The sequence below is a fragment of the Rattus rattus genome, chromosome 7 (assembly GCF_011064425.1).
Source record: "Rattus rattus isolate New Zealand chromosome 7, Rrattus_CSIRO_v1, whole genome shotgun sequence".
In the NCBI taxonomy this organism is placed as follows: domain Eukaryota; kingdom Metazoa; phylum Chordata; class Mammalia; order Rodentia; family Muridae; genus Rattus; species Rattus rattus.
Window position 1 is genome coordinate 65,364,835 of NC_046160.1, and position 18,367 is coordinate 65,383,201.

General features: G+C 41.2%; 1 protein-coding gene across 1 annotated transcript in view; it reads right to left on the reverse strand.

Annotated features, from left to right (window-relative positions):
- Heatr5a (HEAT repeat containing 5A) overlaps nucleotides 1–18,367 on the reverse strand; it is an 89,999-nt gene that overhangs the window by 50,120 nt on the left and 21,512 nt on the right. The window contains exons 11-16 of the mRNA XM_032907720.1: nucleotides 16,699–16,810; nucleotides 14,138–14,290; nucleotides 12,757–12,856; nucleotides 6,650–6,759; nucleotides 428–591; nucleotides 173–348 (exon numbers count right to left, since the gene is read on the reverse strand). Of these exons, the coding sequence (XP_032763611.1) occupies nucleotides 173–348; nucleotides 428–591; nucleotides 6,650–6,759; nucleotides 12,757–12,856; nucleotides 14,138–14,290; nucleotides 16,699–16,810 (815 nt within the window). The remainder of the gene's footprint in view (nucleotides 1–172; nucleotides 349–427; nucleotides 592–6,649; nucleotides 6,760–12,756; nucleotides 12,857–14,137; nucleotides 14,291–16,698; nucleotides 16,811–18,367) is intronic.

Sequence of the window (18,367 nt, forward strand, 5' to 3'; positions counted from 1 at the left end):
TAAGTCCCTATCACTATTAGCTACATGAAACAAACTTTATCTACACCTGTCCGACAAGAAGCTCTTAGGTTAATGTGGCATCAGATATGACTGCATCCCTTTCACCCACCAGCAACGTGTTTACTGAAGTGGAAGCCATACTTCAGGATAAGCAGTTATTGAAGAGATTTACCTCTGAGCTTCGTCCACATTAGCACAGACAACCCCGAAGAGCTTGGATGCAGAGCTAATAACAGACAGTGCTGGAGGCAGGGGCTTAGGCACAGAGTCTCCTTCTACATCCTTCTCATAAATAGAATAAGGGTCATATTCTAGACTTCCACAGGCAATGCCATTGCCAAACAGGAGCTACATGGGGGAAAAGTATATAAGGGGTAAATAATCATTCAAGACACAAGTCTTAAGAATTGTTTTAAAACCACCATACCTGTTCTTCAATAAACCTATGGTCAGTCTCTTGCAGCAAAGGACTTAATATCAAAAGGTCATCTGGATGACAAAGGGCCGGCAGTAAGCACGCAGACGCTGCCACTTGGGTATCAGGGGCGGTCAGTTCAGCAGCCACCTCCTTGAGGATAGCACAGAGGTTCCCTTGAGTTGGAGAAGAACAACAATTAGCAATTTAGTACTAGCTTTTATCCTTAGAGATAGAGATAAGAGGAAAGCTCAGGCTGAGGGCTAGCCTGCACTGACCAAGTTTAAAGTATGATAGCCTAAGACTTTATCCCCCATCTTTGGCAACTGCATTACACACGAATAGCTCAGTTGTGGGTCCACTTCTCCCAAGGCTAAGAACAGCCGGTGAAATGGCACAGTGAAGTAGATGCCTTTTAGCAGTAAGTGCATGTTATCACTGTTTAAAACAAAGCGGCATGAAGTACAAGAACACCCAACTGAGCATGGTGGTGCATGCCTTTAATCCAAGCACTTGGAGTCAAAGGCAGGAGGCTTTCTTTGAGTTCAAGGCTGGCCTGGTCTACATAGGAAGCTCTGGGGCAGCCAAGACTATATAGAGACCTTGTATTAAAACAAAACAAAACAACTAAACAAGGCTAGGTATACAGCTCAGCAGGAGCACGGCACTTGTCCTGCATCTGTAAGTTTCTACCTCACTCATTAGCACCCGGAAAGAAACACTAGCCTGGCAAGGCTGGAGACTCCCCAGGACCTGGTTGGATGCCTTCCTGGACATCATACCATAATCACAACTCAAAGGAAAAAGGAAGGCAGAAGGCAGAAGAAATTGGTGTTAAAAAGAGCTGAAAGTAAAACATATTGCACATTATGAAACAGGTGACGCCTCAAAGGAGACACCAGTGTTCTAACCATGCCCCTGCACAGCAGGCACTCAGTGCTGCTTGCACCGGCTGGGACACCACACCTAACTCACACCACACCTATCTAGCATCCTTCCTGTGCCTCTGAAGTTATCTAAAACAGTGTGTCACTCTATCTACAAAAGTGTGATCGCTAAAGATGTTTCATTTTAAACATAATCTCACCATCATAATTTCTTATTTTAAAAATCACTAAACATCAAATATGTACTCTGTACCCAAATTTCCAGTTGTGTGATGTGATTTTACGCATGTTTCTATGATAGAATCCAGATCTACATAAGGTCTACATGTTGTAGCCAGTTGATATATCTTCTCTCTTTGAATCTATCTTCTTTATGTTCTCCTTCATTTAATTCATTTGAAGAACATTACCTGTTCTATAAACTATAAACGTAACATTCATGAATATGTATAAATATGTAAAACTACAGATAGTCTAGCTTTTGATGGTGACAGCTCTCTGGTACCACTGAGTTTGAAAATGTGTTATCCTTTCTGTTTTAATTGGTGGTGGAGCTAAAGATAGCCCCGGGTAGAGGTGATGGGCAGTTCTAGCATTTTATGACACAGCTGGAAATTTGGGCACTGTACAGATTTTTGGCATTTAGTAATTTTTAAAACATGAAATTCTGATAATGAGATTATGTTTAAAACTTTAAAAATTTTATTGTACTACTAAGCATAACGCTAGTAACAAAAACGTATTAATGATAGTAAGTGTTGTAAAACATATTAACAACTTAGGAAAGAGCTCCCTTTAAGAGATTAGGTCAACAAGCAAAGGGAACAGTTCCTCACTGCCAGAGATCTCAATGCTGTCAGACCTCTGTGCTGAGCTGCACACATTAAGGTGCTGGGGAGATTTCCACCTGTCTGCAGTGCTGAGACGGGGCTGCACGCACTAGGTTAGACGTCTGTCACCTGGATTACGGTCCCCGACCTCTTTATATTTTGAGGTAGGTCTCACTAGTCACTCAGGCTTCCATGACTACAGTCTACAGCACAGGCTGTGCCAACTCAGACCCTGCTGACCCAGTCTCATAGGTTTGTGCTGCCTGTACAGGCAGATATAACTCTCACTATAATAGGAGGGTAGAAAGCAGTTTTCTAAAAGAGGCAAACAAAAGCACTATTAAGCTTACACACAGAATCAGAAGAGACTAGAGAAGAGTCAATCAGGGCGTAACACAACAGATCAGAGTTGATTAAAGGAATGTTTGTGAGTTTAATGACCATCAAATGACACTGAGTAAAAGTTTTATTGTCAGTACAATGCAAGAAATATTTTTGTTGCTACAGCTAAGTGTGAAAATAGTGGAAATATTTCTCAGTTAAAGTGATTTCTTGCCTAACTGATTCTGGAGAAAGTACTTACCTATATCAAACCTGAGATGGCAAATAAAATTAACTCAAAGCTTCCACAGCCATCAGAGAACTAAGCCAGTCACTTTCTCTCTCCCCCTTTTTCTGAGTTCGAGTCTTGCTAGCCTGCATTAACCTTGACGCTGAGCTTCTGCCCCAGCTCAGGAAAGCGGGGCTACATGTGTGAGCCACCATGTTTGCCCTGAAGTACTCTTTGGGGAAAACTTATTATTTGCTGAACAATCATGAAGAATTTTATTCCAGTTCTTAATGTTTTATTCCAGTTCTTAAAAATGTCTATAATTATTTTTATAAAATAGAAAAATGATTACAAAAATGTTTTAAAATTCACATTAGAAAAGTAGATAGACTCTAAAAAGACAGAGGAGAAATTAAGATTTACTTTTTTAGAGAAATACTAGGACCCTGGATTTGTTTCTTAAAAAAAAAAAAAACCACCACCACCGCCACCACCATCACCACCACCAGCAGACAGCCAAGGTTGTTACACATAAAAATTCTGTCTTGAAACAACAACAACAACAACAACAACAACAACAAAAACGAAAACCAGAAATAAATTTTTAGAAATAATTCTTGGAGAATTTCGTAAATGTCTTAGGAGACTGCCACCTGTCTCCTCCATCTTCTCTTGACTCTACCCTCCACTCTACCCACTCAACTTTCTGTCCTTATTTAAAAATAAAAATCCATTGAGTATCCTTAGTGCTACCTACCTACTCCTACGAGTGTGGCTATCAAGTGGGGTGAGCTGAACCTACCAGGGGCCACAGCCTTAAAGAGAACTAACTCTTCCTCTCCGGGTAGCCGTCAGTTACCAACAGCTCCTCAGCTGGCGGCTTCAGGGCCTCCTTACTCTTCTTAGTTATGGTTCTGTCTGGCTTGGGTCTGTGCAGATCCTGTGCCCACTGTCACAAGCAGAGTGCACTCACGTGCCGCTGCCCTCCTGTGTCTAGAAAACAGTTTCCTTCTAGTCACCTACAGCTCTTGGCGCTCTGTTCCCCTTTCTGATAGGGAGCCCAGATTTTAAAAAGGGTATTTTTTATTACGCTTTATTTTATTTGGTGTGTGTGTGTTTGTGTGAGCGTGTGCATGTGCCACAGCACAGGTGCGAAGGCCAGAGGACAACGCTGGGAGTCAGTTTTCTCTTCCCAGCACGTGGAGCTGGGGTCAAACTCAGGGCTCCAGGCTGGAAGCAAGCGCCTGTACCCACCGATGTCAGGTATCTCTCTGGCCTGACTTTGTTTCCTGAGAAACACATTAGAGGTTAGAGGTTGCTTCAAATATAGAAATGTATATTATTCCCAACTGCATCACCAAAATTCCATTCTAAGAAAACACAAGTTAAAAAAAAAAAATCAAGATTTTTTTCTTTCTCCTTACAATTCTTTAAAGGTAGGCTTATGTCATCATTTATCAGAAAATATACTATGTTTATATTCTTGCGTCCCTAAATGTTTAAAAACTCAAACCCTGTAATTTTTATTCCAATGTATGAACTGTAAAGTACAAACCCGAGCTGCTTTTGCTCCAGCCTAGGCTTCTAGGCTGTGCAGCACTGAGATGTCCTGGGAGTGCCCTGGTCTCCTACACCAAGATCCCTTTCTGAGGGCACAGGGGAGACAGACCTGGAGCTAAGCAGAGGCTGCCTCTAGGTCTCCGGAGAGATAGGACGACATGAAACAAGCCTCTGTGTTTTCTTGCAGGACAGTCATTTCATGTAGCACAGTGTGACCTTGAACTCACACTCTTCCTAATCCTGCCTCAGCCTCACAGATTCAAGCATTACAATGTCAGCCACTACGCTCAGATGACAAGCTCATGCACCAATCTTTACCCCACTATTTACTAGATGCGAGTTTGAGTTCACTTACAAACTCCCAGAGCCTTTACCGAGTAAGAGAATGTAACTAACTGTCACATTATGCCAGGATAAAGGACGTAGTTGCTATACCCTATCTTTTCGAGCAGTACTTAACATGTAGCAGTCAGTCAACTGAAGGCTCCTGACTAATGGTGCCAAAGTACTTTGCAGTTCTTTCCAAGGCCATATATACCACATGGTGACAGTGAACTCTCTGGTCAGCTCATACATGAACCAACAAGAGTCAGTGGGAACACGGTCATTCACACAATTACAAAAGACGGGACATGCTGGGTATTAATATTAGGAATTAATGTGACATGTTATATTACTTTAATGTGTAGAAGGAGATGAGCAAAATATGTAGTCTCATAGGGAATATAGGACATACCATGCATCTTAACACAGTTTAATTTATTAAAAAACAGAAGTCCCAGAGAATACAAATGCCAAATTTTAACTCCTAGAGTAAACGGCTTTAATTATTTAGAGCAGCAACATATTATCTTGAAAGACCTCCCCCCTTAAAAGGAAAATTATACGAGCTTAAGGTCCACAACTATAAAAGTAAAAAGTAAGTCTTAAGATTCACAGACTCAGAGCTGAAACAGGCCCGGGCAGGTCCAGGCATGCCCAGGCCCTGTGGGGCCTGCCCTTCCGTTAAAACTGACAGACCACAAAGATAAGGAAGAAGGAATGCAGGAACCAGCCCGAGTTATCAGTGCTGACTCATAGGCCACCTGGCAGGAAGGGATAAGCCCTTAGCCCCTGACATTCCGGACGCCCCAGCCTGCACACACTCTTTTGCTGCGTAACCATGCATCTGCGCCTCATTTGAATCCACCAATCAAGTCCCCGTAACCATGCATCTGCTTCTGTATGCCTGCTTCTGCTCCCCAGAACCCTATAAAAACCCGTCCCCGGTCTTGCTGGGCGCACCAGTCCTTCCGAGCTGACTGAGACGCCCGAGGGTACCTGTGTATCTGGATAATAAACCCTCTTGCTGATTGCATCCGGTGGTCTCAGCCTGGTCATTGGGCTTGGGGATCTCTCTGAGGGTCTTTCAATCTTAAAACCACATTTTACATCAGTCACAATGGCTAAAACCTGTGATCCTAGCACACAGGAAACAAGTGGAGTCGGGGGTGGGGTGTGTGTGGCGGGAACAAGAGTTCAAGGTCATCCTCAGGTACATAGCAAGTCCAAAGACAGCTTGGGCTAAACAAAATTGTCAAAAAAAATGTAATCTTATCTTTACCACTCGCCCACTCCAAACAGGGTTTCTCTGTGTAGCCCTGGCTGTCCTGGAACTAGCTTTGTAAACCAGTCTGGCCTTGAAGGTACATCTGCCTCTGCTCCTGAGGGAGGATTAAAGGCATGTGCCACCCACACCTCATCCCTACAAGGAGTAACCTTATTCACTGCAGAATTCCACTAATCCAAAGCTGTGTTTTTGTACCTAATGAGAGCAAAACTTAGCCTCATAAACTTTGTAAAATCAGTTCTACTCTGGTGGCTCAGCAGCAGACACCTTGGCGTTGGTAGCGTTAGGAATATAATGTTAGGAATGTGTGTGAGAAATAGCATTCTACAAAGAGGCTAGGAAGTCATATTTATAATAGATTTGCACTATAAAATCTGTAACAGAAACCCCTGGAAGTTCTGTGACTTGTTTGTGCTTTCCCCAAGAGAGATGTAAGCAGGATATGAAAAGATACAAGAACTAGACTCCCTGTCATCTTCCTTTAGCGGCAGGGTTGTATGATGCAATTCACACTAGCTTGGAACTCATTATGTAGTCCAGGTTGGTCTCAAACTAACAATCCTCCTGCCTCAGTCTCCAAAGGACTAGAATTACAGGTGTTTGTTGCCACACTTGTCAAACAATTAGGTTTATAAAAGTGCGTTGTGTTTAGTGAGCCCCAGCATTGAGACAGGATTCTAACACCTAAGAAAAAAGGCACTAAGTGATCACTGCTGTTCACTGACTTAGCAAACAACTATTGATTTTCAATACCAAACTGGTCACAAACAACAAGACATTTTGTTTTAAGGCACATACCTTTATAGGTGTCAGGAGGTAATAAAATCAGTAGTTCATAAAGTCTCTGTCTATAAACTACTGACGGTGTTTTCAAAGAACTTCCATATGTTTTTAGTATTGAAGAGAGCCTTGAAACAAAAGAAACAGTGTATCTTAAGTGTGTATGTTCTATGAAGGTTGACATATAACATAAGCTAATCAACATTAGTGGTAATTTGGGTTTTTAAAGTAAGGTGGGATCATAAGTCTAAGGAGATTCTGGGCATGAGGCTGGGGTAGAGCACTTGCCTACTACACGAGGCCTGGGTTTCATTCCTGGCACTGCAATCCAACAAATCAATCAATCAAACAAAACAACAATAATATTTTTCTGACATTCTTCATAAAGTGAAACTGTAAAGTCAATTTTCACTTAAATGTCACTAAGTAATATTATAACTGAAACCTTACTTTATACTCAGTATAAAATTTCAAAAGTTACTTTTGCCAAAACCAAAAATCTATTAGATAAAAAATTAATTCGATAAATAAATAAAGTAAAATTAACACTGGTTCTATTTTTACAACCTTCAGCTTGATAATCGTGATAAACCAATTTCAAAATCCCACATAGAATATTTTAGTTATGGAAGCTAGGCTAATTCATGATACTTCTGTGTTTCTTTAAAGCTAGATCAGAAAATTATAGCTAACATATGAAAAGTACTCACTTCATATTTGTACTTGTTAAAATTATTAATTATATTTTTAGAACTCTACATCATTTACTTAGCTTAAATACATAAAGTTTAGTCCAGAGGAGTATCGCTTGTTTCTGTAAACTGAGGTGAGTAGATTAAAATGAGAATCCAGGAAATCATTTTTATTGTTTTTTACTTCCATGAGGCAAAGGTTAGTTTCTAATTAGCCCATCTACAAAAATACAGGGAAATAAATGTACATAGTACAGATAAAAGTACACAACTTGCATAATTAAGCCTGAGAAAGGGACTTTTTAAGGTCAAACACTCTGCATCAACAAAGGCAAATTAACATTAACTGGAAGTGTGTGTGTGTGTGTGTGTGTGTGTGTGTGTGTGTGTGTGTGTGTGTGTGTGTGTGGCGGGGGCGGGGAGTGTAGCCAGTGAGAGGGAGCAGTTGGTTGACTCTGACAACATAAATCTAATCCCTGCGCGTGGTCCTGTCACCCCATGGTGAAAGGACAGAACTTGGTTTCCAAAAGTTGCCCTCTGATGTCTACTCTCACACACAAATAATAAAAAAATTAAAAAGCATAACACAAAACCTGAGCTGATTCAGAGCAGGTAGACAAACGCCAACATAAAGACCTTAGGCGCCCATGTAAGGTAAGGACAAAAGTGTGGGGGCTCCTTAGAAGGGGTTATGGTTCTGGATCTTTGCAAAGGTTTATCAAATTCATTCAATTAATCAAGAAAGTATAATTCTAAACTCCTGTGTATCTATATAAGTAAGTTATTTTAGAATATAAAAAGCTAAAGAAAGTCTCACAGGAAGAAACAGGTAAGCTCAAAATCAAGGAGGAGCTCGGCAGGCTGACGGGCTAGGCAAAGAGCCTGCAAAGGTTGCGTGACGGTGGCGTGTGTGACGCTTCCATTTGTTACAGAGCAAACCACCGCAAGTTAAGAACAGACAAATGTTCATCTACAAACTTTATGAGCTGGACGGTTAGTTTAAGGTTTTAAAAAAAAGAATGAAAATTTAAGAAAAAGAGAATGAAAAGTAAAACAAACTTCAACATGAACAAGGCTATTTTTCTGGAAGAGTCTGGCACAGTCCTCAGTGTGACTCACAGGAAAAACAAGAGAAAGCAAAACGGAGACGTCTTCAGAACGAGAGACACGAGGTTACAGCATGCTTTACGGGTAAGATTTTTAGAAGACTAAAAAGAACGATTTCATGCTAAAACATCTGAAAATAAAGCTGCATTAGGAAAACTCTTGGAAAAATTTACTTGCCAAATTTTACATAAACAGAAAAAAAACAGAGAACATCCCCCAAACAGACCTTACAAGGTTAGAAACAAAGAAATGAATTTTGTATTATTAAAAAAAAAATCATAGAAATTTCAAACATAGTCTCTCAGAAAGTTTCACATAGCAGATCACTCCAACTACGCAGATACTCTCCTTGATGAAACTTTATTCCATGAGGTTAATAGTTTCAATGCTTCATGAGAAAGTGTGAGAAAAAAAGAAACAGAACAGTCCCACCTATGAATATACATAAAGAAACCCACAACAAAACCACATCTAGAAGTTTATAAAGCTGATCAATACATTTCTTAAAATATAGCAATTAAACAATCTGACACACATAAAAATCTTCTATCACTCACTCACTCACTCACTCACTCACTCACTCACTCACTCACTCAATCAATCAAACAAAACCCATGGCCTAACAGAGCACGAACTTTAAAAGGTCTACAGAAACTATCACTGCTGAGAATAAAATATCAGAAGTGACCCTGAAGGCCTTCTCCTCAGGATTCTTGTGGGTTTATTTTTTGAGAGGCTCTAAGCTGTTTCAGACGTGTGCCCGGCGGTCTCCACTTTCCGAGTGTTGGGATTACAGGTGTCTGTTCCTCACGTCTGGCTTTTAAAAGAAGAGGTGAGTGGTCTGTTGCCCAGGCTTGATGCAAACAGCACTCCAATCTCAACCTCCTGGGGAGCTGAGACTATACGCACGTGCACTGTGCCTAGATTCTATGCAGTGGTTTTGTTTTGCACTGTCTACGCTTTGCACTGTCTTTTTAATTTTTAAAAAGGATTTGTGTGTGTGTGTGTGTGTGTGTGTGTGTGTGTGCGCGCGCGCGCGCGTGCGTGCGCGCATGTATGGCCTCTGTACCCGGTGCACATGCCTGGTACTTATGGAGGCATCAGGAACTGGAGTCACAGTGGCTGGGAGCTGCCGTGTGGGTGCTGGGAATTGAACCAGGGCCCTGAGGAGGAGCAGCTAGTGCTTTTAACCACTAAGCTGTCTCTATCCCATTTGTATGCTTTTTTGAGACAGAATCTCAACTACGTAGCTCAGGATGACCTGCAATTTTCTTTGTAGCCCACGTTGGTGTTGAATTTGTGTGGATTACTTTGCCCCCTATGTGCTGGAGTTATAGGAGTGCTTTACTAAAACCAGCCTCTACGCAGCTGTAAAATGCACTTACAGAATAAAGACAGAAAGAATATGAATAAATAAAGACTGTGAGGAGAAAAACATCTAGATCTACAATGGAATTGTGTGTCCATGTGTGTTAGCACATGCGGGGGTACACCTGGATATGCATACATGAGTACGGCGAGACCCAGGCTGATTATAATTGTTTTTGACATCATGCTGTACTCACTGAAGCATGTCTGATGCTTGCCAGTTCCAGACAGTCTGACTAGATGGCTTGCTCCAGGAGTCCCCCATCTCTGCCTCCTGAGTGTTGGGGTTACAGGCAGTCCTGTGCCCGCCTAGCTTTAAACTGGGCTCAGAGGATCCAAAGTCTGGTTCTTACACTTGCTATGCAGCAGAGATGCCTCTGAGGCTTCTTCCTTACTGCACATTAAATTAACATAGAAGCATCTAACGGGGTGGCTGGAGAAGGGCTGGGTTACGTCCTTACAGAGTAGCAATGAAGAGATCATATACACCACAGGTGAGCAGGTGAGCAGACAAGGACGAAACAGGGAGGGAGGGCTCACTACTGTTAACCAGACTTCTGCCAGAGTCCACAGGGCAGGAAGATCCAGAGCAGCCTCATGGTGAAGCCCATGTTTTCTCTTTGAGAGAGACAGGGTTTCTCTGTGTTTACAGCCTTGACTGCCCTAAAACTCACTGTGCAGACCAGGCTGGCCTTGAATGTTGGCTGCCTCTGAGTTCTGGGATTAAAGTGTGCGCCAACGACCTGCAAAGTACAATTGTTTCCCCTAAGTTTTTCGTTCGTTTTTGTTTTGGGGCAGGACCTTACCACATAGCCTTGGCTTGCCAAGAACTAGCTATGTTAGCTATGTAGATCAGGCTGGTTTGAATTCAGAGATCCATCTATCTCTACTTCCCTGTAATGATGTCATGCCTCAGCACTTCTGGCTCCAAGTTCTTCAGTAGAAGACATGAGGGAAGATTAAATATATCCTGATGGCTTGAAGCTATACAGAGGTAGTTCATTAAATGCTGTCTATCCATTAAACTCAAAGAAGTAAATTAATAAAACTTACTGTCAATACTGTTGGAAGGATGGGCCATTTTGCCTTTGCCCTCATGAATGATTAATGACTTGATAAAATTGTTTGACAAAGGCAGTTTGGTTCCCTTTTGTCTCTGTGTCTCTTCTGCCACATAAGGGCAAACAATTCACCCTCTCCAAAAGATGGAAAAATAAGGTGCCATGTTGGAGATGGGCAGCAGGCTCTTAGCAGACATCATTTTGCTAGCACCTTGACTCCCAGTCTGCAGAACAGTATACATACATTTCTGTGTATGAATCACCTCTTCTGTGGTTTTGTGTCAGCAGTACAAAGACGGACTTCTATCTCATTCTAGTAGAAAAATCAACTTAAGATGGATTAAAGATGCAAACATAAAAGATAAAACTTGAAATATAAGAAAATCAAAGCAAAAATACACCAGACGAAGACTGAGAGTGGTGGCAAGCACCTCGCATCCCAGCACTTGAGAGGAAAAGTAGGTGGATCTCTGTGAGTTCAAGGTCAGCCTGGATACAGAGTTCTAGGACAGCCTGGTCTACATAGAGTGACTGTTTAAAAACAAAATCAACCAAACAAAAAAAAAAAAATCCCTTCCCTCCCCCCAAATTCCAACACTAACCAAAAAAGATGTGACAATATATGTAAAAAGTCTTTTAAGTCAACTTAGAAGGACAGACAACCTAAAGGACAAAGCTGTCAGGATGAAGACATGTCTATCCCTTGTGCCCTAGTTCAGTGTTAAACAAGACAAGTCCATTTCAGTCAGTCAAGTGCTGGAACACAGTCACAGCTGTTTACCAGCCCAACGCTGTGAATGATTCCTTCTGAGCTGTAAGAGCCAAGCAATTTCAATGCAGATCTGAGAACCTATAAAATTTAAAGTATTTACTGTGGCCTTAATGTCTGTAGCCAATGCTCTAGCCATGCTTGACTCAATGGGGTCCTTCTATTATCACATCTACAGGCTATACTTCAAGTGCATTGCTCTTTATACAAAAAGTGGTGCATCATAAACGACCTTTTGAAAGAATGTTCTCTACACCTTAATTTGGAAATCAGTGCTTATATTTGAAGTCACACACACACACACACCGACACACATACAGACACACACACACAGACACACACACACACACATACACACACACACATACAGATACACATACACACACACACACACATACACAGACACACACACAGACAGACACACACACACACACACACACTCACACACACATACACACACACACACATACACACACATACACACACATACACACATACAGATACACACACACAAACACACACACACACACACACACACAGCACACACACACACACCACACACACCACACACACACACACATACAGACACACACACAGACACACACACAGACACACACACACACACACACACACACACACACACACACACATACACACACACACACACAGATACACACACACACACACATACACACACAACACACACACACACAATATAAAAGTACTGGCTTTTTCCTGTGTTTTATCAGACAGATGGTAAATCAACCTATAAGAACTATGAACACACAAAAACCTGTATGTGTTAACAAGTATCTAGTTCTTAGGAACAAAGAACAACACTAACAGACCAATACAATGCATACCTGCAAAGGTTAGCAGGCTTAGGATTTAATTTCTTGTTAAAACTGCCTGTATGAAAGGTACATTATTCACCAAGTAATTTTCCTTCCCTTTTAATATGCATTTTCTCTAGCCTAAAAAAAAAGAAGAAAAGTCACATATCTAAATGATTGCCTTTCTCTGCAAAAGGAATCAGCTGTATTGGGCTTGCCTTATCAGTATATCTAAGGAATTATAAAGAGGTAAGTGCTCTTAGACAATCCTACAGTCTGAACAACAGGTCCTTACTGAGTCAGCAGATCCACAGCGCAGGGAAGCGGCGGCAGAAGGCGCTGGATGACTTCCTCAGTTAGGAGATCACCACAGTGGGAAATGAAACTCTTGACAGCTGGAAACAGGAACAGACACTTACTCGCTGTCACTGGTCATGAGGCAAGAACAGTCAGTTATGCATAGCATCAGCAATGTTACAGAGAAGTGCGCAAAACAAAAACATGTTTTGAAATTCTAATGATTTAAAAGGGAAGCTAGTATCTTCCATCTTTAATTATATCTTTCAAGAATTTCCTGGGATTGCTAAGAGACTAATAAGTTAACAAAATGCTGTTGCCCTGGGTTGTACTTAGCCCTTGAGATCAGAAGTTTAAAAATGAAAAAGAAATCAAAGTTGGGTATTCGAGAGGCAGCAGGTCTCTGTGAGTTCAAGGTCAGCCTGGTGTACACAGCGAGTTCTACGACAGCCAGAGGTACATAATAAGACTTCTATCTCAAATTTAAAACAAGAAAGAAAAGAAACAAAGGAAAAAAGAAATGTTTTAAAAGAAAGGTTTAAAGAGATGTTTCATTGGTTAAGATGGTGGACTGGTTAGGATCCATGTCTGGTTCCTAGCACCGTCTCACTTTGATTGCAGAGCAAAGGGGATCTGACCCTTCTTCTGACCTCCACTGGTGCACACACACACACACACACATACACACAGAGAGAGAGAGAGAGAGAGAGAGAGAGACAGAGAGAGAGAGTGTCACATACACATAAATAAAAATAAATCTTTAAAAAAAAAAAAGCTTAGATTTCCAAGTCCTCCAATTTCCCGCTAATTCTGCAGAAACATGCAGACTCTAGCCAGGGAAGGTGTTTACAGTTATTCAAACAACTGAGGCTACTTCAAAGAAGAGTAAAATAAATAGTTTAGACTGAGTGTCAGGTTGAAATTAAATTGTTTTCTTTTTAAGGGTAAAATCCATTGGATAAACAAAACAAGCATGTGCTCCCTGTTCTTTCTAAGAAATCTATTTTTCCTAGTTCAAACTAATAGTGAGAAAGTACTGTCGAGCCTACATACACCATCACACATACCCACTGGGAAGCACACATCTGCAGGGCTAGTTAAATCATGTTCTCACTATTTCTGAAGAGAGGATGGATATTTACCTCAAGCAGTCCTGTCGGTTTCCATCCGGCCTGAATCTAATGACACAGGCAGCTCTCAGTCTACAGATGCAGCTCTCAGACGTGGCTCAGTGCCACTCAGAGCTATCACCAGCTAACTGGCTACATTCAGGTATGGAGACGCCATTCCAATCCCTGTCCCCTTGCACTACATGAAACCCACAGGGCATACAAAGCGTGAAGGAAGGCCAGGGAGAAGAGAGATGGCAGTCAACCTACCACAGAGAGCACCGGCTCGGCCTTCCAGGGTTACCTGCCAGGTAAACGAATCGCCTCGGCTTCGTTCTGTTTCTAGATCTTTAGGAGACACAGGAAAGACACACTTCCACAGCAGCAGAACTCGAGGGAGGTGATGACTGACCACTGCAGGACCTGCAAAGACAACCTAACGTGAGTCTTTAAAGCTCGGCTAGGAAGCAGGTATGTCTCTCTTAAGATGAAAATCTTTTAATTCACAACTGCAATGTTTTGTATCTTCTGGTTCCAAATGAATGGCTGTTAAGTGTTGCAGGACAGAAACAGAAACAGGACCTGAACAGCAAAGCCTGAGTTGGGGTGTCAGCTTCTAGCTACTGTGTCTCCTGTGATAGAATGAATTTCAGTGTACATAAATGGAAGGTACAATTGCTATGGCAATACTCTTTAGAATAACTTTTATTTTACTTTTTAGTTATGTGCACACAGGTGTGTCTGTGTTTGGGTATGCATATAAGTGAAGTTGCCCAAGGAAGCTAGAAGAGATTGTTGCATTCTTAAAGCCGGAGTTACGAGTACTGACTATAGGAGCTAGAAAGCAAGCTCAGGTCCTCTGCAAGAGCAGTCCTTGTGTGCTGTCAAAGGCTAAGCCATCTCTGCAGCCCCATAACTCCTTTGCCTCATTCTTCCAAATGCTACCATTAGAGGTTTACAGCAGCACGTCTGGCCCTTAACTTTGACTACTTCAGTTTTTTAAAAAGACTTACTTTACTGTGTGTGAGTGCTTTCCTTATATGTATGTATGTGCACCATGTCAGAGCGTGATGTCTGTAGAGATCAGATCCGCTACAACTGGAGTACACTGGCTAGTTTTGTCAACTTGACACAAGGTAGTCATTTGGGAAGGAACGCAACTGAAAACATGCTCCCACCAGCCTGGCTTGTGGCCAAGCCTGTGGTGCATTTTCTTGACTGATGATTGGTTAGATGGGTGGTCCTGAGTGCTATAAGAAAGCAGGCTGAGACAGTAAGTAGCACTCCTCCATGGCCTCGGCACCAGTTCCTTACAAGCTGTAAACTAAAAGAAACCCTTTCCTCCCCAAGTTGTTCTTGGTCACAGTATTAGCACAGCAGCAAAAACCCTAAGGCAGTTTTAACTAGTTGTGAACTATTGTGTGGGTGCTGAGAACAAGGCTCTTAGCTGCTGAGCCATCTCTCTAGCCTGCCTGAGGTACACTTTGGAGCTCAGGTTGGCCTGGAACTCATGATCCCCCTGCTTTTGCCTCCCAGTGTTAAGATGACAGGTGTGAACCGCAATCCAAGCTTCTCACTGTTAACATCTGATAGCAACTTGTTCCAGGTCAAAAGTCAGAAGCAATAAAAGGCAACGTAGCAGGCTGGGGAGACAGCTCGGCAGGTAAAGGTGCTTGCTACACAACAACACAAGACCTCTGTTCCCCAGGACCAACCTGAAAAAGCTGCTTTCTGATTTCCACAGATGTGCACTCCCTCACAACAATAAATAAAGTAAAAAAATTAAAAGGCAATATACAATGATATTATCATTTTTTTTTTTTTTTTTTTTTTTTTTTGTTCTTTTTTCGAACTGGGGACCAACCCAGGGCCTTGGCGCCCCTAGGTAAGCGCTCTGCCGCTGAGCTAAATCCCCAGCCCTATGATATTATCATTTAAAAAAAAAAAAAAATACCCCAAGAAGCATAAACACTAAAGCTCAGCTTTTCTTCCCAAACAGAATTCTCTCAAATTCGGCTGTGATTGCATTCCCTTCACTGCATGCCTTTCTCCGAACTTTGCAGCATGGGGAATTGCAGCAGGCTTTCAGGGAAACTCGTGGGAGAGGCCTGAGTAGGCGAATTCTGGCTCTGCCCACTTAGATATGTAAACTTGGGTGAATAACTTAACTTTTTGTCCTTATTTTCCTCACTTTTGGTAAGAGAAGTAACAGTATTTCCCTCATAGGACAGCTTCTGAGACGTAAAGATACACATAGGCAGCAGCACTGGCTTGAGGTTGGTATTGTTTCAGTGTCTGCTGTGCAATTGTCATTGTTGTTGTTATTTGGTATTTTGCATTTTTTGTCTTTTTAAGACAGGGTTTCTCTATGTAACTCTGGCTGTCCTGGAAGTTGCTCTGTAGACCAGGTTGGTCTCAAACTCACAGAGATTTGCCTGCCTCTGCCTTCCAACTGCTCAGTTTAAAGATATACACACCATCACACCCACATCACACACCAACAAAAAAAAACTAAAAATAAAAGAATTAAGACTTGGTAAAAAAAAAAAAAAAAAGTAGCAGCTGCCTGCAAGCTTTGAGAACAACAACACCTAGGGCACTTTAAGATGCCAACACCAAAGAATGCCAGGGCTACACTGACAGGGCCTTCAGCTTGCTAAAGACGAGGGTCAAAAGGAACAATGACTGCATGGGTTTGAAACAAACAAATACGTAATATGCCTTGAATTTGTAACAGTACCCAAAACAAAAATTACCACTCATGTCCTTTAGAAGCTGCTAGGATTCATTTATTTATTTCATTATTATGGAAACCCTCCAAGAATTGTTACCTAGTGTCATGAGAGCAGAAATCAATAGCCATCCGGCTTGTGTGCGTTGAAGTGACAGGCGACTGTTTTGAGCAGCGGAACACAGCAAATCCTCTGCTAATGTCATGATAATCTGCTTGTGTACAAAACAAAGCAATAAAAATCAGCTTACAAATTAAGTCAGGTGAAAGAAATTAATTATAATCTCTTGGAAGACTTGCTCTTACATATAATAAATTACAACCATGGCCTACTGTGCAGGCTACGTGATAGGGCGATATCACACAAGGAACTATAAACAATCAAGTTTTCAAGGTTACAAACTACATGATTAAAAGGTACACAGATATGCACAATTCTTTATGAAGCACAAGTGACAACACTGTAAGTTTATTCAGACTGTAGTTATCAAGAATTCATTTACTTTGCTTTAAGTAATTAACCTTTTAGGTCAGTAATCATCAGAAAAAGTTTCATTATAGAAGTTTCCCTTTAAAAATTCTATATACAAACTTGATAACTTAAGGGTTCATAATGGTCTTCCCAAAAGCCGTGCAGCAGGATTCCATAATATGTTAGATTTTAAAAGTCTCTAAAATAGACTGTTCCAAACAACAGAGAAATAACCAGGTAGCTCAAATGTATGCATCATATGTTTATAGAGTTCAAAGGCCAGGAAGAATGCATCAAATCTGAGAAAGCACATGTTACCAAGCACCCCTGGACAGATGACAGGCTGTAGGAGTTGCACAGACAGCTCGTAAAGGAGACAGCTGTGCCCACCACAGCTTATAGAGTTAACAGGTGACACTCAGAAAAAGAAAAGACAAAACAACCATTTTAGTCAAATCAGGACAAGTGGGCATCTTCTCAGAGGAAATTTCACATGTGAGGGGTCAGAGTTGACGAGCGTTGAGGGCAAACAGTACACACAATGATAACATGTCAGCTCTGAGTATGACTGAAAGGGTGGTGGGGATGAGAAATGGTTCAGCAGTTAAGAGCACCTGCTGCTTTTGCAGAGAGCCTATGTCCAGTTCTCCCACTCACACGGTGGCTCACAATTATCTGTGATTCCAGTTTCATGAGCTCCAATATCCTTTTCTGACCTTGGTGGGTATCAGACATGTATGCAGTACACATACATATATACTCAGGCAAAATCCTCATTCAAATAAGATTAAAACAAGCAAGCAAGCAAGCAAACAGAACCAAAGGACTTCCTCAACTTGTCAATCAGTTTATTACGACACTGATAATATAAAGATATTTGAATCTTTGCTGTTGTTGTAGGGAATATATTATAAAGTTGTGCATATAACTCCTTGATTGAACTCTGTTTCTTTTGGTGAGGAGGTAGAAAAGGGCATTTAGAGTCAGTGTCATCACTAGAATATTTCCTAGTACTGGCTAATTATGCTTCCAGTCATTTTTAGTAAAAAGAATGAGGTCATAGTGTTTATTTTGAAAAAATAAAATAAAATTGAGTTCATAATGATAATTTCAACTTAACATTTGTTTAACTTTCTCAATTCTACAATTATAGCTCTTTTGCTTATGTAGAAAATCTCAGCTCATAAATATATTATTTCCCTGTTTTATACAATTACATGTAAACTAATTCAGAAGTAACAACATCAATATTGACAATAACTGTAAGTTTATTAAATGACACTCAGGTTTTTGCATA